General features: G+C 38.5%; 4 protein-coding genes across 9 annotated transcripts; 3 read left to right on the top strand and 1 right to left on the bottom strand.

The window, feature by feature from the left end:
* Positions 1-2,227: 2,227 nt before the first annotated feature.
* LOC122019126 lies at positions 2,228-4,095 on the bottom strand. Its single transcript, XM_042576628.1, has 4 exons — positions 4,044-4,095; positions 3,505-3,765; positions 2,735-2,820; positions 2,228-2,629 (listed from the first exon to the last, which is right to left on the bottom strand). Exons 1-4 carry the CDS (start codon positions 4,093-4,095, stop codon positions 2,228-2,230), a joined length of 801 nt encoding a protein of 266 aa, XP_042432562.1.
* Positions 4,096-10,158: 6,063 nt separating this feature from the next.
* On the top strand, positions 10,159-11,617 carry LOC122020827 (brassinosteroid-responsive RING protein 1-like). Its single transcript, XM_042578856.1, has 2 exons — positions 10,159-10,774; positions 11,091-11,617. The coding sequence occupies exons 1-2, from the start codon at positions 10,331-10,333 to the stop codon at positions 11,136-11,138; spliced, it is 492 nt and encodes a 163-aa protein (XP_042434790.1). The 5' UTR covers positions 10,159-10,330; the 3' UTR covers positions 11,139-11,617.
* A 6,029-nt stretch (positions 11,618-17,646) lies between these two features.
* On the top strand, positions 17,647-19,043 carry LOC122020828 (brassinosteroid-responsive RING protein 1-like). Its single transcript, XM_042578857.1, has one exon. It carries the CDS (start codon positions 18,061-18,063, stop codon positions 18,535-18,537), a length of 477 nt encoding a protein of 158 aa, XP_042434791.1. The 5' UTR covers positions 17,647-18,060; the 3' UTR covers positions 18,538-19,043.
* A 401-nt stretch (positions 19,044-19,444) lies between these two features.
* LOC122018816 lies at positions 19,445-26,310 on the top strand. 6 transcript variants are annotated; one of them, XM_042576234.1, is made up of 12 exons: positions 19,445-19,606; positions 19,816-20,102; positions 20,194-20,286; positions 20,389-20,603; positions 21,067-21,257; positions 21,384-21,489; positions 21,600-21,889; positions 23,025-23,339; positions 23,744-23,828; positions 23,924-25,375; positions 25,779-25,898; positions 25,970-26,310. In XM_042576234.1, exons 2-12 carry the CDS (start codon positions 20,050-20,052, stop codon positions 26,113-26,115), a joined length of 3,066 nt encoding a protein of 1,021 aa, XP_042432168.1. In that variant the 5' UTR covers positions 19,445-19,606; positions 19,816-20,049; the 3' UTR covers positions 26,116-26,310. The 6 variants fall into 6 exon arrangements, with proteins under 6 accessions (XP_042432168.1, XP_042432170.1, XP_042432169.1 ...); XM_042576236.1 differs by having other exon boundaries at positions 19,450-19,622; positions 23,262-23,339; XM_042576235.1 differs by having other exon boundaries at positions 19,450-19,622; positions 25,986-26,310.
* The last annotated feature ends 634 nt before the right edge of the window (positions 26,311-26,944 follow it).

Here is a 26,944-nt window from a genome sequence, read left to right as displayed (position 1 = left end):
TATCCACCTCAAGAAAAGGTAACTAATCTAATGATTCGACCTTCATTCACTCATCCACTATAAAAACACTCATTCTCGGTAACTACCAGAGGCGGAGAAACCTCGTACAAGTTCTCACGCAGACAATACAAAAAGAAAGAAATACAAGCTAATACAATATCCAATCTGACAAGATTTACAATGAGGAAACCCTAGCTTGCTTCTCCTTCTTGTGTGGAACGCCTCTTAACCTTGGAAGTACAGCAACACTTTGTTCTAAGAAGCTTCAAGAACTGGCGAGATCACCTGAGAGAATCGTGAGAAGAGGAGGTGGAGAGTTGTGAACAAAGAAGGCTCGTCACGGCTTTAAACTTGACGCTTCCTTCGCAACGGTCATATCCCAATCGATTGATAAATCGATTGGGGAGGCTTGAATCGATCGGTCGATCGATTCAGAGCGTCTCTGTGCTCTGCTGGAAAAGACATGAATTGATCGCTCGATCGATTCAGCGTTTCTCGCGTCACGTCGCGCGAGATTTCCAGCCTTCAATCATTTGCCCAATCGATTGGGGACCCTTCTGTGCTCGTAACATTGTTCCCAATCGATCTAGCGATCAATTAGGCCAGCCTTCACTCGCAGCACACCTCCAATCGATCGGCTGATCGATCGGACTACGGTTCAATCGGTCGGTTGATCGATTGACCTCCCTTTGACTTGCTTAACTCAAGTCCAAGGTTCCCAAACCCAACATCCAGTCAACCGTGACCTGTTGAAACTTCTTATGCCTAGCATCTGGTCAACCTTGACCTATTGGGACATCTTCACCAAGTGTCCGGTCAATCCTTTGACCCACTTGGACTTTTCTCTTCGTGCCAAGTGTTCGGTTAACCTTGACCCACTTGGACTTACCGTTTCATGCCAAGTGTCCGGTCCTTCCACGATCCACTTGGACTTTCTTCCACCAGATGTCCGGTCACCCTTGACCCATCTAGATTTCCTTGTGCCAAGTATCTGGTCACTCCTTTGACCTACTTGGGCTTCCCAACACTGGGTGTCTGGTCAACTTTGACCCACCTGGATTTCCATGTATCTAGCTTTACTCATCAGGTCTTTTTATCTGCCTAGCTTCACTCACTAGGACTTTCTATCTGCCTGACTTCACTTACTAAGACTTTCTCTCTACCTGACTTCACTCACTAAGACTTTTCATTTGCCTAGCTTCACTCACTAGGACTTTCCATCTGCCTGACTTCACTCACCAGGACTTTCCATCTGTCTGGCTTCACTCACTAGGATTTTCACCTAGTTTCACTCACTAGGATTTTTCCATTGCCAGATTTCACTCACCAGGACTTTCACCACAAAGTGTTCGGTCAATACTGACCCACTTGGATTTTTCTTCTGCCAACCTTCCTATTGGACTTGCCTTTGTCTAACCTCCAGTTAGGACTTTCTCAGTCAAATATTTGGTCAACCTTGATGTACTTGACTTTACTTCACATCAAACTGATCATATCTTGACCAGTGGAGAATTACACCAACAATCTCCCCAATCGGACGATTGCATCTGCAATTTCTATATATTGTCAAACATCGAAATCCAAATATCAAGACTCAACCTTGAGCCAACTCAAGTTTAGTCAACCTGATCAACCTTGACCTAGGAGATATTACACCAACAAAATAGACTATTTTATTCATCACTATTTATACTTTGGACTAATTATGAATTCTAGTAAAAGATAATTATACTCATCTTAAATGTTTCTAATAATTTATTCTAACTTATATTAAGGAGAGATAAATCATAGGTTAATTTATAATCAATCGTCTAGATCATTAAAAAGTAGAAGATTTTCTCTCTCTCTCTCTCTCTCTCTAGAGAGAGAGAGAGAGTCGGAGATGGTTGTCTTGATCAATGATCAGTGGCGGATCCAAAAATTCTAGCATGGAGGGGTGATCGTGATCCGAGCACAGCGAAATTTTTTTGAACAGTTAATAAATTCTATGTAATTTAAAAAATATTTTTTTAAATAACTTGACATATAGGAAAAAAGGTATAATATTATAAAAAAACTCGTATAATAATATTAAAGTAGTCTACTAAGGAATATGTGACAATTGTATTCTTCGAGAGTCCATGTTCTGAAAATGCTGTAAAATTGACTCATTGTCGACAGTATTAAAAACATCTTTTTCGATATAGATTACCAAACTGTCATTCATCCATTCATCTCCAATCTTGTTTCACAAATCTATTTTGACAATATTCATTGCCGAAAACACCCTTTCAACGGTTGCAGTAGCAACTGGAAGAAGTAAGGCTAGCTCAATCATCCGATAAACTAAAGGAAACACACAGTTCTTCATTGTTTCAATCATTTTCTTTACAAGAGCTCCCAAATCTGAAATGCCTTCAAATCGTTCATCTGATCTTACATCATCAATATATGTTTCAAGCTCTTGCTCAACTAACATACGCTCATTCCAAGAAAAATCATTCTCATAAAAATGAGCCAGACGCACTAACTTCTGTACATCAAATCTAGAGAATGAGTTCCTAGGATTAAGGCATGACATATAAATCAGCAAATCTGTAGTTGTTTCAGAGAAACGACTATCAATCTCATGTAGAATAATATCAATAACCTGTAATTTAAAAACCAAACAACAAAAATAAAAATTAATAAAGATGTTACTGTTTAAAAGAATTTAATTGACAGTAATTAAATAAACAAAGATTTATGAAATTACCTCACAAAAGATTTCAACATGGTAGTAGTGATAAAAATGAACATTTTTTCCATCTCTCTTCAAACGACTACGACTGTTGATGTTATCTGTCATATTAATTATTTCAATGAAATGATTGTTACAAAACTTCTTCACATCCTCAAGTAAAACATCACATCCAGAATCTCTCAACTCTTACAATTTGTCTTTCACATTATTGATCAAACGCATTGCATTCACAATATTTTGATCTTTCTCTTGTAGAACGGTTGACAAATGATTTGTGATTGCCAATATATGTTTCATCAATAATAGAATAAACATAAATTCATAGCTCTTCATTCTTTCAACCAAAGTTCTAATTAAACCCTTAGAAGAACGATCACCATCATCAATCAAATTTTGAAGAACCTCTATAACAGATGACCACATTTGTTCAATACGACATAAAGTTGAATGATGAGACCCCCATCATGTATCTCCAGGTCTAGCTAGATTAGTTTCTTGGTTTAGTCCTCTACTAGAACTAATCTCTCCTCTTTCAAGAAGTTTAACTTTTTTGTCATGTTCAAGTTGTCGAAGTTTGTCGGCCCTTTTGCAAGATGATGCAGATGTGTTCACAACCGAACCAACAATCCACATGAAATCACAAACATATTGATTTGCTTGAGCAACAGCTACAATCACTAGCTAGAGTTGATGAGCAAAACAATGAACATACAATGCATATGAATTTTCTTTCATTATCAGTGACTTTAAGTCATTAAATTCTCCAGACATATTTGAAATACCATCATATCCTTGACCCCTCAATCTCGCCACTGACAAACCATACTTAGCAAACAAAGAGTCGATTGCCTCCTTCAAACAAGCAATTGTAGTTGTTGCAACATGAACTACAACTATAAATCGTTCAATCAGCTCTCCATGTTTGTTCACATATCTAATAACAACTATCATTTGCTCTTTCACCGAACAATCACGAGCCTCATCAAGTAGTAAAGTGAACCACCTATCTCTAAGATCAGCTAGAATAGCATTTGTGGTCTCAACTGCATAAGCATTCACCAATTGCTTTTAAATTTTTGGAGCAATCATTTGATTATTTCCAGGTGCATTCATTCCAACAACTGCCGCAACTTCTGGACACTCTGAGATATACCATTTGAGCAATTCTAAAAACTTGCCTCTATTAGATGATGTCCAAGACTCATTATGTCCTCGAAAAGACAATCCTTGTAACAACAAAAATCGAATTACTTTTAAAATGGCAGTCAAGCGTTTGCGATAAGCAACTTCAATCTCATGTTTCCTTGATGAAAATGAATACTCCACACTTTGCCTTTGATTCTTGAAACCCTCAAACTGTATTCTTGGCTCATTGCGCGCACTACCAACTCCATCTACATGCTCATTGAATTTTTCAATTGTTTTTTTTTCCAATTTATGAAACCAAATCTCGTAAACACATCATCTCCTTCAAACCCTATATTACTAGGCCTACAAAGATAACACCAGAAACAAAAGGCTCATCCTTTGAAACACTATACTCCAACCAATCACGGTCTTTAAACCAAAACTCTTTGAAACATCTATTATCTTTACCCATTTTTTTTTCTTAGAAAATTATGGCCTCGAGGTTGACAAGGGCTCGTAGCAACATATTCTTTTCAAATACGATCTCTAACACAAACATTATACTTTTCAATAAATTTTCGTAAACCAGGATCAACAACAATTTCTACTTCACTACTCAGATTTCCAATATTTTCAAATAAAATTTGCAAAAGAGGAGGTGGTGGTGGTTGTGGTGCAGGAGTAGACTCTTCATCGGGAACACTAGATAATTCAATTAAACTCCTATGTCTCTTTGTAAAATATTTCAATATTTTCTATAAATTAAAATATATGAGAAAAAATTATCAACATAAAATATTATTATACTAAACTTAATGTGAATAATTTAACAATAACACAATTAAATTATTAGCATCATTCATCATTCATCATTCATCATTCATTGACAGGGATCCACCCCTGTCAATGATCATGCATTATTTTCACTAACCATCAAGACATGGAGTTGTATGACAATTCATGGCACAATGTCACCTACCATCGTGCCTTTGTTTTTCAACCTATTCCGAACTTAAAGTTGGGAATTTTCATGTTACCCTCAAACTTTATCTAATTTGATAAATGTAAAAACAATAACAAGATGGATGTTTTTTTTTTAATTAATTCAGGTATCTAAGTCTCGGATCCTATAGATCACTCGGATCCCATTAGTCTTGAACCCTATGATTTACTCACCGTGTAAATTTGAAAATTGGAATGGTTCCTGATACAACAACCTAACTATCCCAGTAATTCGAGCACTGCGAATGAAAATCGAACTCATGACTCATGAGACTGTGCCTCTTACCGTTGAGCTGGGGGCTCTCTAAGTAGGTTAATGAAAGATACATAAGTTAGTAAAACAAATATAAAAAAAGACGTCCTTTATTTTTAAAATTAAAAGAAGTCTTATATTGAAAAAAAAAATCAAAATGTCATAAAATCTTATTTTTTTTATTCTTAAAATATCTTTATTTTAGTATTTTTATAAAAAATTCGAGCAACAATTTTGATTAAAAAATTTGAGAAATATATTAAAAATAAGAGCAATGATATGCACAAGGAAAAAACCTCAATGAAAACCTCAAGAATAGACACATAAAGTCATGGCCCACCATTTCACTTTTTGTGGGCCCATCACTTTATGTGTCTATCCTTGAGGTTTTCATTGAGTTTTTTTCCTTGTGCATATCATTTTTCTAAAAATAATTATTTATTTCCTAGTTATTAGAGAATAATTATTATTAGAAAATAATTATTGTTTTCTAATTTATGTATTTTTCTATTTTTACTTGTAATGATATTTATATATACCATATGATATCATTAATAATATGTGTGAATTCTATCATCAGTATGGTATCAAAGCTTAAGCTTTTTTTTTTCTTTTTCTTTCTTTTCTCCACAATACCTACCAGCCGCCTTCTACAATGGCTGCCGCCAACGACATCAACCGCCGACTCCAGCCGCCTTCTGCAATGGCTGCTGGCGACAATATCATTCGTCGGCTATCTCTCACAAATATTCCTGATTATCTTGTCTCTCTTGTGGTTCTCAACGTCAATGCTCAGGCACCGTTGAAACTCACCACCTCCAATTATTCTGTCTAGCACTTGCAGTTCATGTCTCTTCTATTCGGATATAACTTACTGGGTTTTATTGATGGCTCACGTCCCTGCCCCCTTGCGCAGATAACGCCTACAGATGTCACACTCCCTCAGGCGAATCCTGATCATATTCTTTGGCTCCGTCAGGATCAACTTCCCCTCAACGCTATTATAGGTTCGATGTCTCCTACTCTTGTGCAATTTATTTCTTCATCAACTTCATCTAGAGACGCATGACAGACGCTGGAGAGAACCTACGCCGCTCCCTCACGTGGGAGGATTATGACTCATCGTCAAAATCTTGCTAGCCCTTAACAGGATAATAGGTCTATCACTGATTATATGCAGGACATTAAAAGAAATATTGACGCTTTTATGCTTATGAATGTCAAAGTTGACTTTGATGAGCTCTCTATTCGTGTCCTGAATGGTTTTAGCCAAGATTACTACAATATCTCACATGCTCTGCAAGTTCGTGATGTCCCTATTACCTTTGATGAGCTATTCGAGCAGCTCCTCAGCTATGAAACATAGTTAAAAGTCTCAACACCATCTCCATCTTCGATGCCAATGACTGCACTTGTGGCTCTAACAGGAAATTCTCGTAATTGGTATTCAAACTATCGTGGTGCTCACCAGTAGGTTCCGCCTATATCCCATCAGCCACGCATGTCTACTCCTGGGCTATCTGCGTGTCCTCCTGCACATCCAGTTGTGTCCAGTCCCAATCATTATCTTGGGCGTTGTCAGATTTGTGGTGTCCAAGGTCACTTTACACGCCAGTGTGATCATATGACTGCCTTGATGCTTGCTCTGCTTCCGCCGGCTCCTCTGTGTGCTCCGCATCCCACGTATAGTGCGCCGTTTGCGCACACTACCATTCATTATACACCTTCATCTGATTCTCGAAAATGGGTTGTTGACTCTGGCGCCTCTCATCATATCACCACTGATCTCGCTACTCTCTCATTGCATGAGCCTTACTATGAGAATGATAGCGTCGTCATTGGTGATGGTTCTAGACTACCTATTACACACACTGGTTCTTTCTCTTTCTCTACTCCATCTTTCCCTTTAGTTTTCTTCAATGTTTTATTTGTTCCATCTATGTCAAAAAATTTAATTTCTGTCACAGCACGTTGTGCTACTAATCCTGTTACATTTCTTTTCTTTGATTCCTATTTTCAAGTGTTGGATCGTCGTAGGGAGCGACACTGGTCAACGAGGTCCATAGAGATGGTGTCTATTACTGGCCAAAATTTATGTCTACGCTATCATCACCTTCCGTCTTTTCTATGTCTATCTCGTCATCTATTTCCTTATGGCATAGTCATTTAGGTTATCCGTCATTAGATGTTTTGCAACGTTTTTTTTATCCTTGGGTCTTTTGTTTCCTGCGAATACTTTGTCTAATTTTTCATGCACTTCGTGCAATATTAATAAGAGTCATAAATTACTCTTTCATAAATTTAGTATTTCGTCTCGTGCTCCTTTGGATATTATCTTTTCTGATGTTTGGGCATCTCCTATATCATCATTTGATGGACTCAAATATTATGTTATCTTTGTCGATCATTTTACAAAGTATACATGACTTTATCCTTTACGCAATAAATCGGATGTATACTCTACCTTTATTGCATTCAAAACTCTTGTTGAAAATCGGTTCTCGATGACTATCAAAATACTTTTCACTGATAATGGAGGTGAATTCTTAGTCCTTTGCTCCTTTCTTACTACTCATGGTATTAGTCATCTTACCACTCCTCCATATACTCCTGAGCACAAGGGATACTCTGAATGTCGTCATCGCCATATAGTCGAAACTGGTCTCACTTTGTTGTACAAAGCATCCATTCCACTCACTTTCTAGCCTTATGCCTTTGCTGCGACAATCTATTTGATTAATCGCATGCCTAAGGTCGGTCTCTCCCATATATCCTCTTTTGAAAAATTGTTCACCATCGTTCCTGATCTTTCTAAGCTTCGAGTTTTCGGGTGTCTATGCTTTCCGTGGTTGCGCCCCTACTCTCACCACAAGCTTGATCCCAAGTTAACCTCTTGTGTCTTCCTTGGTTATTCTCTCACCCAGAGTGTCTTCCTGTGCTATGATGTAGCTCTCAAAAGAATCTTTGTATTTCGTCATGTTAAGTTTGTGGAGCATGTTTTTCATTTGCCATCACCTCCTCCTTGGATTCCACAGTAATACATTGACTCTGAGCTCTCTGCTGCACCAGTTCTCTCGTGGGACCCTCCAGCACTGATGCCGCAACCTGTCACTAACCGTAGTCGTCCGCAAGTGACTTCTTCATCGCTGTCATCATCGCCGCTGTCATCATCGCTGCCATTATCTCTGCCATCATCACCTCTTGTTGTTGGGTCGTCCACGTTGCCTGGTGGCAATCGACCCTCTAGCCCACCGACTCTTTCTCCCTCTTTCACTTCTCTAAACCAACATCCCATGCAAACTCGCTCCAAAAATATCATCTACAAACTCAATCCAAAGTATCTTCTTTATACTAGTCTCCCACAACCTTATGCACCCTCCTCTGTCACGCAGGCGCTCAAAGATCCGAATTGGGTACAAGCGATGCATGAAGAGTATGATGCTCTTCTCCGTAATCAAACTTGGACTCTTGTCCCACCTTCGCCAGACCAAAATCTTGTGGGTAATAAGTGGGTGTTTCGCATTAAGCGTAATTCTGATGGCTCAATTGATCGGTAAGGCTCATCTTGTTGCCAAAGGTTTTCATCAACGCCCTGGTGTTGACTTTCATGATACATTCAACCTTGTTATTAATTCAATAACAATGTGCATTGTTGTTAGTTTGACCGTGAATCGGAGGTGGTGTCTTCGTCAACTTGATGTAAACAATGCATTTCTTAATGGTCATCTTGCAGAGGAGGTTTATATGGCGCAACCTTCGGGTATGCGCAGTGCTGAGTTTCCGAATCATGTGTGTCATTTGCATAAGACGCTTTATGGCCTGAAGCAGGCTCCGTGCGCCTGGTATTTGGAGCTTTGCGCTTTCTTGGTCTCTCTTGACTTTATTGCATCCCGAGCTGACACCTCCTTATTTGTTTATTCTCGAAATGATACTGTTATCTATTTCCTTGTATATGTTGATGATCTAATCATTACAGGGAGTGGTGCTTCTTCTGTTGACGTCATAGTATGTAAACTTCATACAAAATTTGTGATTAAGGATCTTGGGGCTCTTTCCCTCTTCTGCGGTATTAAAGTTCTCCCAACTTTAAATGGTCTTCTCTTGTCTCAACAAAAGTATGCCACCGATCTTCTCTCCAAACATAACATGCTTGATTCCAAGCCGGTCTCCACTCCTATTGTTGCTGGCTCTCGTCTTACTTTGCATGATGGATCTTCATCTTTTGATACGACTAAGTTTCGAGAAGTGGTCGGAGGCTTATAACATCTCCGTATGACTCGTCCTGATATTTCCTTTACGGTCAACAAGCTTTCACAGTTTATGCATGCTCCTTCAGAGACGCATTGGGATGCTGTGAAGCGTCTACTTCGGTATCTCAATGGTACTAGGGATCTTGACATTCATCTTCTTACGGATAACACCTTTACTCTTCATGGTTTCTTCGATGCAGGCTGGGCAGGAGATCCAGATGATTAGTGTTCTACGGGTACATTTATTATTTTTCTAAGTGCTAATCCGATTTTCTGGAAATATACTAAACAGCGCACGGTTGCACGCTCTTTAACTGAGGCTGAATATCGTACCATTGCCTATGCAGCAACTGAGATCCAATGGATTAAGTCACTTTTGACAGATCTGCTTCTTCCGGTTACCATGTCTGTTGTACTTTTTACTGATAATTTGGGTGTCACGTATCTTTCAACTAATCTTATTTTTCACTCTCGGGTGAAACATCTGACTATTGACTATCACTTTATTCGTGATCTGGTACATGCCTCCGAACTACGAGTTACTCATATTCTTACTGAGGATCAGTTGACTGATGCACTTACAAAGTCACTTTTCGACCTCGGTTGTTTGCTATTTATAGCAAAATTAATATCATTTCTAGGTTACCATTTTGAGAGGACGTATTAGGAAATAATTATTATAAGTAAATAGTTATTTATTTCCTAATTATTAAGGAATAATTATTATTAGAAAATAATTATTTCCTAATTTCTAAGCTTGCTTGTTTGATAAGAAGATCGAATCAATAACCTTTTTTACTACAATTTTACCATGTCCTACACTCTTCTCCAACCTCCCACCACACAAACTCCATTTCTTCCCCCACACCACCAACTCCAAAAAAGGCGCCTCCTTTTTTTTCGCCCTTTCCGCCGCCGCCGCCGCCGCCGCCGTCGCCGTCGCCAACGGCACCACCTCCGCCGCCATCATCCCCAATGGGCTTCCCCTGCCTATGCTACACCGTCATCCTACCCCGCCCCGTCGCCCTTATCGTCCACCTCCTCGATCTCCTCAAGCTCGCACTCTCCGCCGGCCTCTTCTTTCTCGGCCTCCCCTCCTCCTCTGCCGCTGCCGCTGCCGCCATCGACGACCTCGACGCTTTTCCCTCCTACCTCCTCCCCGACTCCCACCTCCCTCCTCCCGCCTCCGTCAAGTCCCGCCTCCCCGTCGTCCGCTTCTCCGCCCTCCGCCCCAACGGCGCGGCCATCTGCGCCGTCTGCCTCGACGCCCTCTGCCCCCGCCACGAGGTCCGCCAGCTCGGACACTGTGCCCATGCCTTCCACAAGCACTGCATCGACAAGTGGGTCGACGTCGGCCAGCTCACCTGCCCTCTCTGCCGCGCCCCGCTCCTCCACCATCAGCCTCCGGAGGAGTATGAGGTCAGCCCTAGATCTCACACTTAGCTAGGGCTCCTGCCTGTTCCGAATCCCTAAATGTGCCTAATTTTCTTCTCAATTTGTTGAATAATCGGGCGATTGAGTGCCATCAACAGTCCTAATGTATAGAATTGGTTACAGATCGACTAACAGATCGCCTGACCTTGAAACTAATCGATCCCTATAAAAAAAATATCTCCGAAAAGTTAATGAAACCTGCTTCTAATGGCTGTTTAGTAAAGCTTCAATCTTTATCCACTAAAGTAGCTTGATCTTAAGAGTAAGCTTGTTTCTTTGATCAACTGTGAAACCTCTTCAGAATACTGCCAAGATCTCCAGCAAACAAGTAGAAGAAAAATGCAATTAGCTCGATCTTAGAACATGCATCTCCTTCTGCAGGCAGGTTCATCATCATGTGAGTGTTTCAAAATGGAAAACCTAATTAAGCTACTCATGATTTGGCTTTAGAGTACTACTCAAAACCTCCAGCAAAGATCTCCTTCTGCAGACAGAAACCTAACAAAAACTTACTTCCTTGACCCAACTGTGAAATTGTGTGTCGGTTTAGCTGGGAAAAGAGCTGCCTTGAGCTTCAGAATGCTGCTAAAGGTCTCCAGCAAACAAGGAAAGAACTTAGTTTGCTTGATCTTAAAGCTTCTGCAATTTTTCAGAATGGAAACCTAATTAAAACTTGCTTCCTTGTGAAATGTGTGTTTGTTTGGCTACTTATCAAAAGTAAAGAATGTGATCAACTGTGAAATGTGAGTTTGTTTAAGTAGATATGAATTCTATTGATCATGTTTCAGAATAGGAACCTGGTTAAAACCTGCTTCTCATGAAAAGTAAAGATCAGGAGGATCTCCTGAAAACAAGGAAAAGAACTTGATTAGCTTAACCTCAAAGCTTCTACAGTATTTCCAGATGGGAACCTAACTAAAGCATGTTTCTTTGATCATATCTGAAAAAGCAAAGAACTTAACTTTAGCTTCAGAATACTTCTAGAAAAGCAATCTTTGTCTCCAGCAAACAAGGGAATAACTCAGTTTTCTTTATCTTCAATCCACTACTCCCCTCTTGTCTCCAGATGTATTGATGTGAATGTTCTTGATCAGATGCGAAATGTGTATTTAGATCTTTGATTAAGAGATTTTTCAGAAAGAGGGCTAGATCAAGGCAAATGTAGGGTTTAGCTTTTACCTACCCCTGCTTCCTTATGAAAATTATGTTTCCCTTGACTAAGTGGTATAGTTTAGCCAGTTAAGTTGGAAGTTGAACAGAAATTAGTTCAGTTGGATCGAATAGAAACACAAACTTTGGTTAGAGAGGATTTTTTATTGAGTTAGCCAGAAGAACTAGTAGAAAGATAAGGGAAAAAAGAATGAGGCTTTGAGGATGAGTTTAGGAAAGCATTAAACACTCGTATCACCGAGAACCCATGTTTTTGAAAACAAACTTGATCGAGTGGTTCGCTAAATACTAGTTTGAAGTCGAAACACTGGTTGATCGGAGAGCCAAAGTGAGCTTGTATGATCAAATTAGTGGATAAAGAACTGAAATTAAAGAATTTATTCATTGCATGACCCCATTATTTGATCTAATATGAATTGAGAGGGCATTTGATTCTTTTCTAGAAATAGGAATTGGAATGAGAATGGGTATGAGCATGAATATCATTCTTAAAAGTAATGTTTGATTAATTACATATTTTCTATCGGAATAAATCAAAATTTTCTTTTTTACTCTTAAAGGAAAATAAGAGAAAAAATTAGATGTGAGAGAAAAATATGATGAAAGAGAATGATGAGAGAGAAAGTATGATGAGAGAGAAAGTGTGATGAGAAAGAATGAAGAGAGAGAAAGTGTGATGAAAGAAAATGAGAAAAGAGAGTGTGATAGAAGAGAAGATGACGAGAGAAGATGAGAGAAAATATGATAGGAGAGGATGAAGAGAGAGAAAATGTAATGAGAAAAATGAGAAGAGAGAGTGTGATGAGAGAGAAAGTATGATGAGAGAAAGTGTAATGAGAAAAAAAGAGAACAGTGAGTGTGATGGGAGAGATTGAGGAGAGAGAAAGTATGATGAGGGAGAAAGTATGACGAGAGAGAAAGTGTGATGAGAGCGAAAGCGTGATGAGAAAAAAAAAAGAAAAGAAAGTGTGATGAGAGCGAAAGCCTGATGAGAAAAAAAGAGAAAATAAAGTATGATGAGAAAAAAAGAAAGAAGAGAGTGCGATGGAAGAGATTGAGGAGAGAGAAAGTATGATGAAAGAGAAAGTGTTATGAGAAAAAAAGAAGAAAGAAAGTGTGATAGGAGAAATTAAGTAGAGAGAAAGTGTGTGATAAAATGATGAGAGAGAAAATATGATGAGAGAGAACAAGGAGAGAGAAGTGATATGAAAGAATAAATAAATAAATATATTTAAATATTTGATATTTGATATTAAGGTAGAAAATTTTAATTTTAGGTTAAGGGTATTTTTGGAATAAGAGAATATTTTGATTGATAAAAATAGGGTAATGACTCATTGAAAGGGAGATATATGGGAATGAGTTATTACTCAATTTCAAGGATTCATTCCTTTATTTGTATTCTTATTCCTATAATCCAAACATTAACAATGACAATCAATGATTCTCATTCCCATTCCCCACTCTTATTTTCCTAAACCAAACACCCCTGAGTAAATACTATGTAGTAGAACACAGTCACACTTTCAAGCACAATGAGATTGAGTAGACAAATACAAAACTTAAAGATTGTGTTCGAGAACAATAATGATATATTAAAATTTTCATTGAAAAAAACAAAAAAAAAAGAATTTGATTGGATTCTATATGTAACTCATTCACTTAGAATTTATTCATATGCAACAAAATAATGATATCTAGTTTTTTCTTCATGTTTTAGAATGAGATTGGAGAAATTGGAGGACCAATTGTCAGGATCTGGACATATTCGAGAAGAAAAGAATGAAGAAGAAAAAATATTTTTCAAAAAAAAAACACAAATATAATATTTTTAATTAATTAATATAAATATTTAAATGAATTATTTGTCCTTTTGATAATATGCACCCTAACAAAACATTCTTAACTCCAAAGGCCTAAAATAGTGTCACATTTTCCTCGTTCACTAGTATCTTAAACATTATGTAATGACATTTGAACTTTTGGTTGTAACTTTCCAGCACAAAAGGCAAAGCATAGAAGAAAAACGTCGGACGCCAAAAGAGAACTCACAAAATAACAATAGCTCAAAGTTGTGCAATCTTTGAAGAGAACTATTGGGTGTTGCAATCTATGAATGCCTACTAATCGATTTAAAAAGAAGAGTTGAATGGAGTTGAATCCAAGTTTTCTTCCATTTTCGTTTTTTTAGTTTGTTTAAATAATTTTAAAGCATATTCACAAAGGCAGAATAAGAGCAAAGTTTCTTAATATAAAACTTATACAATAAAAAAGCAAATTAAGTCATTGCCAACAATTTATACTATAGGGTTTTCTCCATTCTCATTGTACTTTTCTCTCAACGCTAATAGAGAAAGTAAGGTCCCCTTTAATACTCCCTAAACTAAACACCCAAAGTTCTTTCTTGAAAGGATTTCTCTTGTCTACAGGTTGTTTGATCTCTAACAATCTTCATTCTCTAGTCTCTAAATAGCTTCAAATGTGAGAATAAAAATCTCCAAATAGGTTTCTCCTTGATCGACTTGTATCCAAACCTAGTGAACCACACTGGCTCATTGCAGTATGGTTGCTAGCATTTACCTATACATGACGAACACATCTACATCGAACAACTCAAGCTAATTTCATACGACAATTACACTTACGACCGATTTGACTATCTTTACCCAAATTGGTCAATCCGATCAAACTTTGAAAAAAGAAGTTAAAGTAGTAAACAGAATATACAAAATTTAAACTTAGGATGTTTGTTCTTCCCATGGAGGGACCATTCCAACTCGCAACTCTAATTTGGACTCTACTTCCATGGGCGGAGACAAGGAGGAGACATGTTGCTCCCGCACTTTCAATGGTTGTACAAGAAACAAAAGAGGGTGATGTGAATGTTCCTACTTCATCACAATGATAAATAATTGACAAACACTTCTAGTGTCATTATTTTTATAATTATAGCTTATCTTAATAGTTTTTTTTTTTCTGCCCCATGCTTTGTTTGTTTGTCGTTATCGTCACCGCCACCACCACCGCCATCTTTCGGTGGAGTAAGTAGTCAGCATGGTCCAAGGTGGCCCTGTGTATTAAGATTAGGGTTTTAGATAGGGTTTATGGCTGAGGTAGGGTGGCTGAAGGAAAAAAAAAAGTATTAGTACACCATTTGGACTATCTTTGACTGAAAGCGCACACCCTTGAAAGGAGGAATGTGAAGGCCAGATCACACCTAGGAGACTTTTTGGCCAGCTTCTCAAGTTAGGGGCAATGTTTCAGAAAATGGATTGGAGTGATGAATCTTAGTGTAGCTCAGTCCCCTGGTTTTACCAATTAAATAGATAGAATTGGTTTCTCCGATCAACTAGTAGAATCGTTTAGTTTGATCTGGATTGAAGTGTTCACACACCTACTCATCCCACCTAATAAGAAAGCAACAAATACTTATCACAAGTCTCCACCGCAAAGTCTTATTCCAAGTCAATATTTACTATTCGTCGAAAATCAGACAGGCTTCGATACATTGGTAAAATGTGGATACATGGTATAGATAGAAAGTCGTAGCTAGAGGAAGGAGATAATTGGAAGTTGAGGTATTGCAAGCATTAAAATTAATTGGCTTGAGCTATAGAAAAGTGACTATTTTATAATAGATTGCCACCCTTGTCCATATGAAACTAATGACCATGTAGTATTCATTACAAAGTGGCCATGGAGCAAGAAATCCACAAAAAATGTTTGTGAGTAATGTTCATTCGTAGAACACCAATGGAAGAAGACGAGATTGTCCAACACTTGCATTGCCTAGTAACTCTTATAAAAGATTTGTGGAGGAAGACAAGACAAGGAAAGCTCGTGGAAAAAAGGGATAGGGCTCACAGCAACCTCGCCGAATAAATATTGTGTATTAAGGGGTTTTGTGTGCCAATTGGCTAATAAAATGATACATTTCAACCTTGCCAACTGGTGTTAATTTGTCTTCATTTTCCCCCGTTTTTATAAATCTCACTCCACCTGTGCCCTAATTCCTCAATGTGCTGGAACATATGGGATATTGTCTTGTTACCAGGAGGAAGAGTGAATAAAATTTTAGGGTGGTACTGATTTGGGGAAGGGAGCCACATGGAGACCTGCACTTTTGCCTCAACCTTTGATGACACAAGGACTTTGATTAGGTGTGTTTGTTTGCTAAAACCATGATGGCTTCATAGTTGGATTACACCTGTTAGATTCCATTCAAAGCAGAAATTGATCTAAGAAAGATGAGAAAAAAACAAAAAACTAAAATTGATTCAATGCATGTGCCACCAGATGCAACACTCTAAGGCACAACATATGTCACATAGGCTTACTGTCAGAAAAAAATATTACTATCTAAACTTTAAAATCCTGATAAATCAAGGAAGAATTCTAATTACAGATACTCCTTAATTCAATTATCAACAACTCTAGTTCAAGGATCTTAAGCTCGTATGAATTTAGAACTCTTTGTTAATTGATGATAAGCTAGAGGCAATGTGAGATTTGACTGACAAAATTTAACTAATATGAACAACCTTGACAAAGACTCATCCCGCTCATATGGCTTTAAACAAGACACGAGCATAGGTTCTCTGTATCTAACAGACAAAAAAGTACCATATATTCTTATACTCAAACAGGTATAAGTTAAGTGATTTGAAAATCTTGCTCTAATTAAGAATACCAGATCTATCAACTAGGGATGGGCAACCTATCCACACGGGGGTGCCTGTTAGAGGGTAACAACTTTGCTACCATAGGGCAAGGGGTCAATTTCCGGCGGACGTATGTTCTCAAGAAAAAAAACTTTTCTTATCCTCTAGCAACTTGGCGGTCAGCTATAAGTTGATCCTGTGATTTATCTCCCTTCACATAACTTGGGAACGGGCTACGAGAGATATCTGGGATGCGTGTAATCACTTTTTGCTACAATAGGGATGGACAACCTAATCAAGGTTATTTATTTGATTCTGTAGTGGTTTGAGCCTATACAAAACCTTAAAACCAAACCACACTATTAAATTTTTTTATAATATCAATATATATGTATATATAGATAAATAAGATGCTTTCTTATTCTTATTCATTTATTATGTTCATTAATGAGCATAATCCCTAAATTACAATAAGTTTGATTGCTTTTCTCAATAGGATTTTTCTTTCAATTTATAGCTTTAGACCAATAGTTTGATGGGTCTAACATAACAATTGTCTTTGCTTGATGCTAATTGACAACTTAACATAATCCTCCTTTTTTATCCGGACTTGGGACCGATGATGTACTTAGGCATTCAATAAATTCTCCAATTAGGTAATGTGAGATCATGACAAATACATATATTAAGCCTAATGATATAAAAGGATCATATAACCCACCCCACTTAATGAGATAAAGACTTGGTTGTTGTTGTTGTTGGATAAATTTAGACCAAATTGAACCAAAACAATTTTGATCTAAACTTTTCATCTGATTGAAATATTTCTATTCAGTTTTGATTTTTATCATGTGCCCATCCCTACTATCAACTCTGGTATAAATTAAGAACACTAGAAATTTGTAAACGGGTATTGAATTTACTGACCTGTCTAAATCTGAAAAACACATGGCTGGCAGCTGAGAATGATCTGTTCCACAACCCAACAACTTTTCAGATGATGAGTCAATTGCCAGGCAATAAATAATGCTTGCTTCCACAAAATTCATCACATGCCACTCTTCTGGTCTTTTCTCCAAAAAAAAGAGAGAGTGATGGAATTGGCAACACCACCACCCCTCCTTGAATAAAATATGACCAAGTCACCACCTTTTCACCAGACACAGCCACAGAGAGCAAAAAGCCAAAAGCAAATGTGGCCACAATACAAATTCTTATTAGCTGTGAGAATCTCTCAGGCACTTCCTCAAGCACTTGCAGGTTGTAGTCTCCTCCTTATAATTCCCTCTGCGGCATTTCCTCAAACACCTGCAGAGCTGCAGTCTCCTTCTTATAATTCTCTTTCAGGCATTTCCTTATACACTTACAGATTTCAGACCGTTCCCTTCGTATAATTCCCTCTCAGGCACTTCATCGAACATTTGGCTTACCAATTCCGCCATGGGCTTCCCGGTCGGCTACTCGGAGCTCCCCAAGCTGCTCCTCCACCTGCTGTTCTTGCTTACGCACCTTCGGAAGCTCATCAACTGGGCCTGCCGCTGCCTCGGCCTCGGTGGCGACCTCTCAGACGGCGATGTCCAGAGGGAAGGTCTCTGTTTGCTGCCACCGGTGCTGGCCGAGGTCATCGAGGAGGCCTCCCCGGCGACCCGGTTCGAACAACTCCCAGAGGCGGCAGAGAGCTGCTGCGCTGTCTGCCTGTACGAGTTCGAGCCGGAGGACGAGGTTCGGCGGATGAGCAACTGCAGACACGTCTTCCACCGTCAATGCGTCGACCGGTGGATCCAGCACCGGCAGCGCACCTGCCCCCTCTGCCGCGTCCCGCTCGTTCCCCTCCACCCGGCCCCCGCCACGCCCGAGGACGACGAAGACTACTACTACTCGTACTCGCTGCGCCCGCTAGGGTTCCCCTCAGCCTAGGATATCCGAATGGAACATAAGATTTCTGATCCGCCTCTTTTTTTTAGCTTGGATCGTAGATTTGGTCGGCGACAAATCAAGCGCTGGTTTTGGATTGGCGATTGCCGATTGGATTCTTGGTGGGCGGATCGATGCGAGAATGGATCGAAGATTGAGGAGTGTTTGACTTTCAGGATGCAGATTTCGAAGGGAAGAGTCTGCGATCGGAATTGTGGAGTGAGACTGATTCAAAATCCCAATGTTGTGGGTTTGAATCTTCTTCTTCTTCTTCTTCTTCTTCAACAACTTCTTCTTCTTCTTCTTCTTCAACTTCTTCTTCTTCCGTGCTGCTGCTGACGACGACATGGCCGGCAAAATTTTTGTTGCCGACTGCTTTGTAACTTGTAAGCTTCTAAATAGATCATGTAAACATGTTTTTTGTTTTTGTTTTATTTTTTATTTTTTGTTTTTGTTTTGTTTTTGTTATTTTGCTTTAATGAGACTAAGAATGGTGTTATTTGTGTATTTATATGATATTTATATTACTTAGTGATATAATTAGTGTAAACACTAAAAGCAAAATGACGAACACATGCGTTGAAATTTCATACTTAAAATATATTAACAAAATATATATTGTTCGAAATGAGTCCATGGATCGATCGTATGAAAATAACAATAAAACAAAACTAATAAAATTAATGCTCACAAGGGAAAGATTTAAGTTATTTTATTAATTAACTCATTAAGATGCGTTAAACTGGGATTAAGTTTAGATTAGGATGTCACGGATGGTGTCTGGAATTTAATTAAGTGAGAGTATTGTGCCTCAGCTGGCAGATTGCCATCGCTGAAGTGCTGTTGCCTGTTCTGTCCGATGCAGAAGATCTCACGGCCTCAACGCCCAGTAATGTGTGTGGGTCTTCAAGGTATACTTTTGGGTCACATTTCGTTGTCCCCATTTTACCTCTCTGTTACCTCCCTCCTCTCTCTTTCCTCCGGCGGGAGAAGATATCGGTCGTCTTCGCTCGAATCCCTTCTTCGGCTCATCGCCGGCAGGGATCTCTCTCCTTGGACCTCCGGTTCCAGTGTACGCTCCTCAATCCGTAAGATTTTTCCGACATGGAATTTTAGTTCTCATCTGATCCATGTTGACCCTAATGGCATCTCATTTGGCGTCGGAATCCGTGGATTCGTTAGCTTAGATTGACGAGATACCTTTTGATTTCTTCCGATCGATAGGTGATTAAAATCCCTCTATGCTATCTGAGGCTGGTCCCTTTTTGTGATTTTGGACAGGGGCAGTACAGAATCTAGCTTCTCAGTCACCAGATTTTCCTTTTTTTTTTTTCTCTTAACGATTGACAATCCGTTCCTTCATTTGAGTTTGAGTTGGGATTATTGGGTTATCGCAACATGTATTCGATCTGGGTTAGTCGTAGGAGGCTCAATTAGCTGGAAGTTTTAGATATAGAAACCAAGGAACTGCTTCTTTTTAGTAGACAAGCATACTCGTGCATTGCACCTCCAGGAATGAGTTTGGAGAATGACGATCCGTTACTTGAAAGAAGTTCTGAAACTCAGAGGTGAGCAGCTATTTCTGCTTGTTGCTATGTATTGCAGTTGGTATCTGTTGGCTTATGCTTTACCTTCTTGCCTTGTGTGATTGTATCCTAGGAAAACTAAAGTATGCTATACGCGAGATGAGCTTTTATCTTTCAGCAAACTTTCCAACAAATTGCCCGATGAATTTGATGCTTCAGTTTTGAGGTAATTGATGATGAAAAATTAGTCTTATTTTAACTTTTTTTCCCCAGGGGTCTTATAAATGATTTTGTTTAACTCCCTGATGTTTTTTTTTTCCCAAAGCAGTGAATTGAATGAAACGTCTAATAGTGTAAATGAGAGGCAACGAGGTTTTGGAGGCTTAACCTTTCAGAGCACGAAGCATAGCGATTTTACCTCACAACCACCATACAGGTCAGAAGTTGCAGGGAGTTATTCTCGAGGAACCTCTGGGAGATGGGATGCACAATCCAACTATAGAGATGGGGACCTCCAATCTAATCGTGAAACAAATACACAAGGTTTGTTGTTTGAAGCAAATGAAAATTGAAGACACTGACTGATTTCATGCTCAATTGATTAGCTAAACTTTTCCTTGTCCATTTCTCCTTTTGACAGCTGTCACTTCTTCTCTTCACAACCATATTTGATTTTGCAAGTTACTGGCTTATCGTTCCATGTTGCTTTTGTTCATTTCAAATTTCAGTCCTAACATTGCCTAACAAAATATGGATTCTTAGATGTCTATGTCTTCTACAAGGCTATGTGCAGCTGGTTTAAATTCATTGTACTAGAATCTGATTGCCCATTTATGCATTTCGAGTCTCATCAGCATTAAAATGGAGATTTTCCTTTCAATGATTGTAGTTTATTTCCAAACTCATAAATAAAACTTGTTTGCTTGCCTACTGTACCAACCTTTTGTACCATTGACACTATTCTGAATTAATTTTTACACTTGCATGATGTTATTTCAAATTGCAGATATTGGACGACAAATTGGAATACAATCCAGATGTTATGCTCAACAGGATGAGCATGATGGACTTTTGGGCAGTGGTGCTTTCCCAAGACCTTCAAGTTATGGCAGACCATCAACAGAAAAATCAAGGGCAACTAGCCAATTTCAACTCAATAAGACTTCTGAACCCTATCAACCCCCACGGCCTTATAAGGTTAGGCGATCGGAGAATAATAAAGACACATTCTTCTGTTCCTACAAACACCTTGTTTTGTTATGTTTATTGTAATAACAGTTATTCTGAGGGTTTTTTTTTGTAAATTTCTGCCTTTTAATATAGGCTATGCCTTTTCAACGGAAGGACAATAGAGATTCATGTAATGATGAAACATTTGGTTCAACTAATTATTCAAGTGAGGACAGAGCTGGAGAACTAAGGAGAAGAGGTTATGCTCTTTGATTACTAGATTTTTTTATGATTGTATGCAGCTCCCTTCTAGTTCCTTCTTTTTCCTTGCTTTCCTTGGTTCTATTTATTTTGGTTATGACAATGCAGAATCCTTTGAGCTAATAAGAAAGGAACAACGGAAAGCACTGCAGGATAAGCAAAACAACCATAAACACAATCTTGATCCTGATATTGCTACATTGTTTGAGGATTCTGCTGATAAGAAAAGTACAATCAGCAAAACTGACAAGGAAGATGTTTCTTCACTATCTAAAATTCAATCTCCTAGGTCTCCTTCTATGCATGCACCTGTATCTCGGCCACTTGTGCCACCTGGGTTTGCTAGTACAGCAATGGATAAAATCCTTCCCGTTCAATCTAATTGCTTTGCATTAGAGGTATTTATATATAATATTCATTTTATCATCATTAATCATGAAGTTTTTTATTTTTCTTGAAGGACCAGATAGTCTTACAAAAATTTTGCCTCGCTTGTAGCTGCTGAATTGTGTGATAAATTAAATTCTTAGGAGCTTTCATCTATTGATGTTTACTTGCCCATTGAGGTTTGCTTCATTGTTTTCAAAACTGGCTTATCCTGATCTGGATTTGGCTGAGTTGTGTCACAATTGACCCCTTTTTGCCTGATATTTTGGGTAAAATCAGGATTGAGTTAAAAATCTGTCGCCTTACTATTCCTTCTAACCACTGATCTATGGTATCATAACCCCATTTCAAACCTTGTATTCATCCATCCATGCCCTTCCATAATGCATATGCATTATGAAATTACCTAAGTTAATGTCACCCGCATAAAACTGAATGGTGTTGCTAGAAGGCTCATGAAGCTTTGGTTGCCCACCATACCAACCTTACGTCACATGACATTAGTCATTAAATTCTCAACACAGAACACTGTGAAGATCAAAATTTTATGCAGACATGAAATAAATTGACCCTAGGGAAGCAGTAGTTCTGATATTTTGAGGAAGTTTCAAGTCTCAGAAATCGCATAATGAATCACAATCCATCCAACTGAATTTTCAGTTGATAGGAGGATTCAAAGGGGATGTATTTGGCGGTGTGTGGCTGCTTGAAGAGGATTTCACAAGCAACGAGGGAGAAGAAAATCTATTTTTCTTACACAATTGTACAACTTTTTTTTTTCTTCAAAATTTTAGTAGGACAGCCCCTATATTTACATGGTTGCCTTTATGATTCTAATATTTTAGATAGAGCACATGCCCCTGTGTCCAGTGACTACCACTGGAAGTGCTCTTGCACATAATTTTCTATCTCGGCCCTTCTAATTGCCAAGCATAATGATTCAGCAGATTTTATAACATGTCCTGCTGAGGTTACATGAGTGATATCTTGCGTGATACAAGTCCTGCTTGAGCTAAATTATATGGAATAATTTAATTAAACTTTCATTCATGTGATGCACAAAAGCTAAATCTATGTTAATTTATTTGACATAGGTTTTGGTGATCATATTGATGTCTTTGACACATGCTTTCTATGTCATCTCAGACTAGTTTTGCTTGTACTGTCGACAACAAACATCTTGATAACACCTATAATGATCAGGAAAAGGGACAACAATTAGATGCCTACTTTGATGACAGCATTAGAAAACATGAAGTTGATAACCTCTCATCTAAGAGACCTAATTTTCAGAATGTTAATGAAGTTGGGGAAGTGGCCATAATAAATGATGTTTTTGATGAGAAAAAAGAGAATTATGTTGTTACAAATTCATTTGTGCAGAACAGTTCTGTCTCTATTCTTGAAAAGTTACTCGGTGGTTCTCTACAAACTTATGGTAGCTCATCTGCTTCCTCTTCTGTAAGTGTTTTCCTATAAATAAACTAATACCATTTATATTCTTTGAACTCTTCTCTTCTTTTTGTTCATTTGTCCTACTTTCTCAGTAAATCTACACATCTCTTATTTTGATGGTTGTTTAGTTCTCAACACATTAAGCCTTTAGCAACACACTGACTATAGTTTTACTCTTCGATACTCTCACATGTAGTAGCATAGTTGGGAGGAACGAACTAGCCCAAACCCAGCATTTGGATTGATTTAATTGAGCACTTGTTTTTAGTCACATTGGGAGATTTTGAATACAAAACTCTTATTTTGTTTAGTTTGGTTGGTTGACTACTTATGGAAAGTGTGATCCTTGTTTAGAACATGAAATACAGACACGTATACATCAGCGACCAACTTACTGTTCTATTGCTCAGAATCAGGGTCTTAAGACGGATGAAGAACCATGGACATCTTCAGTTTCTGTATCTTCTAAGTTTGCAAGTTGGTTTGTTGAGGAAGGTAAACCTGGAAGGCATAACTTGTAGATTTTGTGTGTGTGTGTGTGTGTTTTATTTGAGAGTTAAGCTAATAGTATAATTTTTTTGTGCACACAGAAAACAGGCGATCAGAAGATTTTTCATCAAAGAATTTACTTTCATTGATTGTGAATAATGATAAAGTTGGCTCATCAAATTTTACAGTTTCTCATGCCAATGTATTTGAACCCGGGAAACCAGGCAGTACTGATATAACTAATACTACACTCAAATTTGATGTGTCTCCTACAACTGTTTCGGAAATTGGGATCTCTGAACAATATCATCAAGTTGATAAGCTGAATTCAAGTCCTGTTGTACTTACATGTGAGGACCTTGAGCAGTCAATCTTGGCTGATATTGAAGGGGGGCCAAGTCTACAGCATACGGTACAGGAACCTGAGACAAGAACAGGTGGAAAATCAGAACATCCAAAATCTGATATTGACGAGCATGTTTCGCAACATCTTCTTTCTTTGTTGCAAAGGGGAACAAAAAAAGAAGAGACGGTGTCGGGGACTTGTGTAGGTGTTGATTTCTTTGATAAATTGTCTTTGACTGGTAAAAGTTCTTTGAATTATCCAGTTCCTGATAAGGGCATTGTTGAGGCACCATCCTGCTCAGATAAGACCCTGACTCTTGAAACATTGTTCGGGGCTGCATTTATGAACGAGCTTCAATCGGCTCAAGCACCTGTTTCTACACAGAGAGTGGCAGATGGTGGAACCAACACTTATGCCTTCCAATCATCGGCTGGATTTCCCGTTCCACATTCTGATGGTAGTTTCTTTTCTTCTAGTTCTGGAGATTATCAGCCAAATAAACCTGTTCATCACAGTGACACACTACCTCTAGGCACTGTCTCTTTTGACGAGAAAGTTGTCAACTTTCATTTGCCAGGTGAACAAAGTTTGATTATTGATAACGATGCTCTGGAATCTGCAACCTCAGATTCTCTTTCCTTTCCTAATACACGTAAAAATGAGGAGCTGTTTTCCAAAATGAATGAAGGACATCTTAAGGATAGTTTGCGTAATGCCATTCCAAGAGGTGCAGAAGATATTCCAACAACCATGTTGGATGGCTCTTTTCAGAGGCCCCGTGACCTGGTAAATGCTGGTGCTCTTCATCATCATTTGCAGGGAAGGACATTATCTCATACCGTCAACCACGCTATTCCTCTACACCCATTGTTGAATCATCTCGCTAATGGGGATGAGCATATGAAGCATGTTAACCCCCAACAGAATTTTCATGACCCTCAAAATTTTCTTGAAAATCTTGTTCCGCATAATAGTTACCATGTTAATGCCCCACACATTGATCCTGCTTCTTATCACTTGATACAGCAGTTGCCAATTCCAGGAAACTTCCCACAGCAATTGCCCCATCAAGGGTTTTCAGGAGGTATGCAATTACCTCATCAGATAAATCACGTGCAAAGCTTTGTACCAGAGACAAACAATATGCATAACATTGCATTACCACATCAGCAGTCTAACTATGGTAGTTTCGGAATGGGAATACCAGGTAATTTTCACTCCCATTCTTGTGTTCACTGGATCATTAAATTCTTCAATTTATTGGTACTTGAAATATGTGCCGCTTATGAACCCAATCAATTCATAACTCAAATAACATTGAAAATAAATTCTAAAAAGAAATTACACGATTTCTTTTAAAGATTTGTGCATGACTATGTGATTTTTGCATTCAAATTTCCCTCATGAGGTAAATACCCCCAAACTCTTACATATAACTTTACCCTATAACCTTATTATGTAAATCTTGTTGCTGCAGCCTGCATGAAACCTTTGTTTGTTGCTTATAGCTAGGAAGGTTTAAGCAGACTTTGCATTTTTTATGGATTATTTTCTGATTTTGAATTTTGGAATGACCTCTATAAATTTTGATATCTTATCGCCAAATGCAGGAGCATTTGTTGGTGGTGGAGGCGGTGGCAATCATCCAGATGCATTTCAAAGGCTGATGGAGATGGAGATGAGAGCTAATCAAAAGCATGCCCACCCTGCAGCTGCAGGCCACATTCCCAGTATGTTTGGTCCTGGATTTGACATGAACTTTCGATACAGATGACACTAAGTGCCGAATCATTCCAATTAGTTTGGTGGTGGTGTAGCTTTGGTGTGCGCTGTTCTTTTCTCGCTTTGGGTGGCATCTATCGTATCTCAAATATCTTCAACCAAAGACTTCAGCAGATTCAGATGACCGTGGGGAAACAGAGAGACTTCCATGTTCTGTATAGGTAAGCCAGCCAAGGGGTTTTTCGTTTCCGCTCAGTGTCAGTTGAAACCTAGACTTTCAGAAGTTGCTCGCTCATGTAACATGTAAATATGCTGTGTCAGAACCGTGTCAGAACTTTCTTCGGAGATTGCTACCCAATCACTTTAACATTTCTCAGTTGTTTGCTTATGGTATCTGGTTATCTCATGCCATTGTCTTCAGTGTATTGCTCTGTTGGTTCTCTGTGCTCTCCAACCGTTAACTAGGTAAAACAGGGTTTAGGCTGTCCAAAATATTAAAGCTCTTCTGACTTCAATCGTTCTTCAAACTGTTGCTGCTGTCAGCAACTTAGAATTGGATTTAACTGATTTTGAAACTTGATCAACTCGCCATAGAAAAGCAATTGTAGCATAATGCTTGGAGTTGAGTTGTTCTTTTAACTAGCTAGGACCATATGCAGCCCAATTGAGCCAAATGTGTTAGGATGATGATGATCTCAGGTATTACTCGGTGTGACCAGATATCTTCTGCAGGTCTTTTACAATCCTCATCTCGATGCTGTGTATAATATCTTGAGACACCTCAAGATTTGTCTGGCATGAAGGATTATCTACTCTTCGAATGGTCACTTTCGTTCGTTCACATATAAGAGTAAGTTTTCTTGTACTGAAATTAACAGTTGATAGTAGGGTGCTCATGAGTTTCTTACTCCATCCAAGTCTATCTTTTGTTGTGTGCCCATCTCTTATAGCAGCCATTTCTATTGCCTTAAACGTGATGCAATGAAACAATCTAACCGTGCAACCCTATTGAGCTCTATAATCCTTAAACCTAACCTTCAAATTAAAACACCTG

This window comes from Zingiber officinale, chromosome 9A, assembly GCF_018446385.1.
Source record: "Zingiber officinale cultivar Zhangliang chromosome 9A, Zo_v1.1, whole genome shotgun sequence".
Classification (NCBI taxonomy): domain Eukaryota; kingdom Viridiplantae; phylum Streptophyta; class Magnoliopsida; order Zingiberales; family Zingiberaceae; genus Zingiber; species Zingiber officinale.
This window is presented reverse-complemented; position numbering and strand designations above follow the sequence as displayed.

What these genes read in the sequence shown, in the direction of transcription:
- LOC122018816 (XM_042576234.1), top strand. Translation starts at nt 20,050, where the DNA reads ATGAGTTTGGAGAATGACGATCCGTTACTTGAAAGAAGTTCTGAAACT. An exon ending in TCGTGAAACAAATACACAAG is followed by an intron (nt 20,604 to 21,066) that starts GTTTGTTGTTTG and finishes TTCAAATTGCAG; the next exon opens with ATATTGGACGACAAATTGGA. An exon ending in TGGAGAACTAAGGAGAAGAG is followed by an intron (nt 21,490 to 21,599) that starts GTTATGCTCTTT and finishes ATGACAATGCAG; the next exon opens with AATCCTTTGAGCTAATAAGA.
- LOC122020828 (XM_042578857.1), top strand. Translation starts at nt 18,061, where the DNA reads ATGGGCTTCCCGGTCGGCTACTCGGAGCTCCCCAAGCTGCTCCTCCAC.
- LOC122020827 (XM_042578856.1), top strand. Translation starts at nt 10,331, where the DNA reads ATGGGCTTCCCCTGCCTATGCTACACCGTCATCCTACCCCGCCCCGTC. An exon ending in AGCCTCCGGAGGAGTATGAG is followed by an intron (nt 10,775 to 11,090) that starts GTCAGCCCTAGA and finishes AAACCTCTTCAG; the next exon opens with AATACTGCCAAGATCTCCAG.
- LOC122019126 (XM_042576628.1), bottom strand. Translation starts at nt 4,095, where the DNA reads ATGAGCCAAGAATACAGTTTGAGGGTTTCAAGAATCAAAGGCAAAGTG. An exon ending in GAGGGGTCAAGGATATGATG is followed by an intron (nt 2,821 to 3,504) that starts GTATTTCAAATA and finishes TTAATATGACAG; the next exon opens with ATAACATCAACAGTCGTAGT. An exon ending in ATGTTGAAATCTTTTGTGAG is followed by an intron (nt 2,630 to 2,734) that starts GTAATTTCATAA and finishes TTTAAATTACAG; the next exon opens with GTTATTGATATTATTCTACA.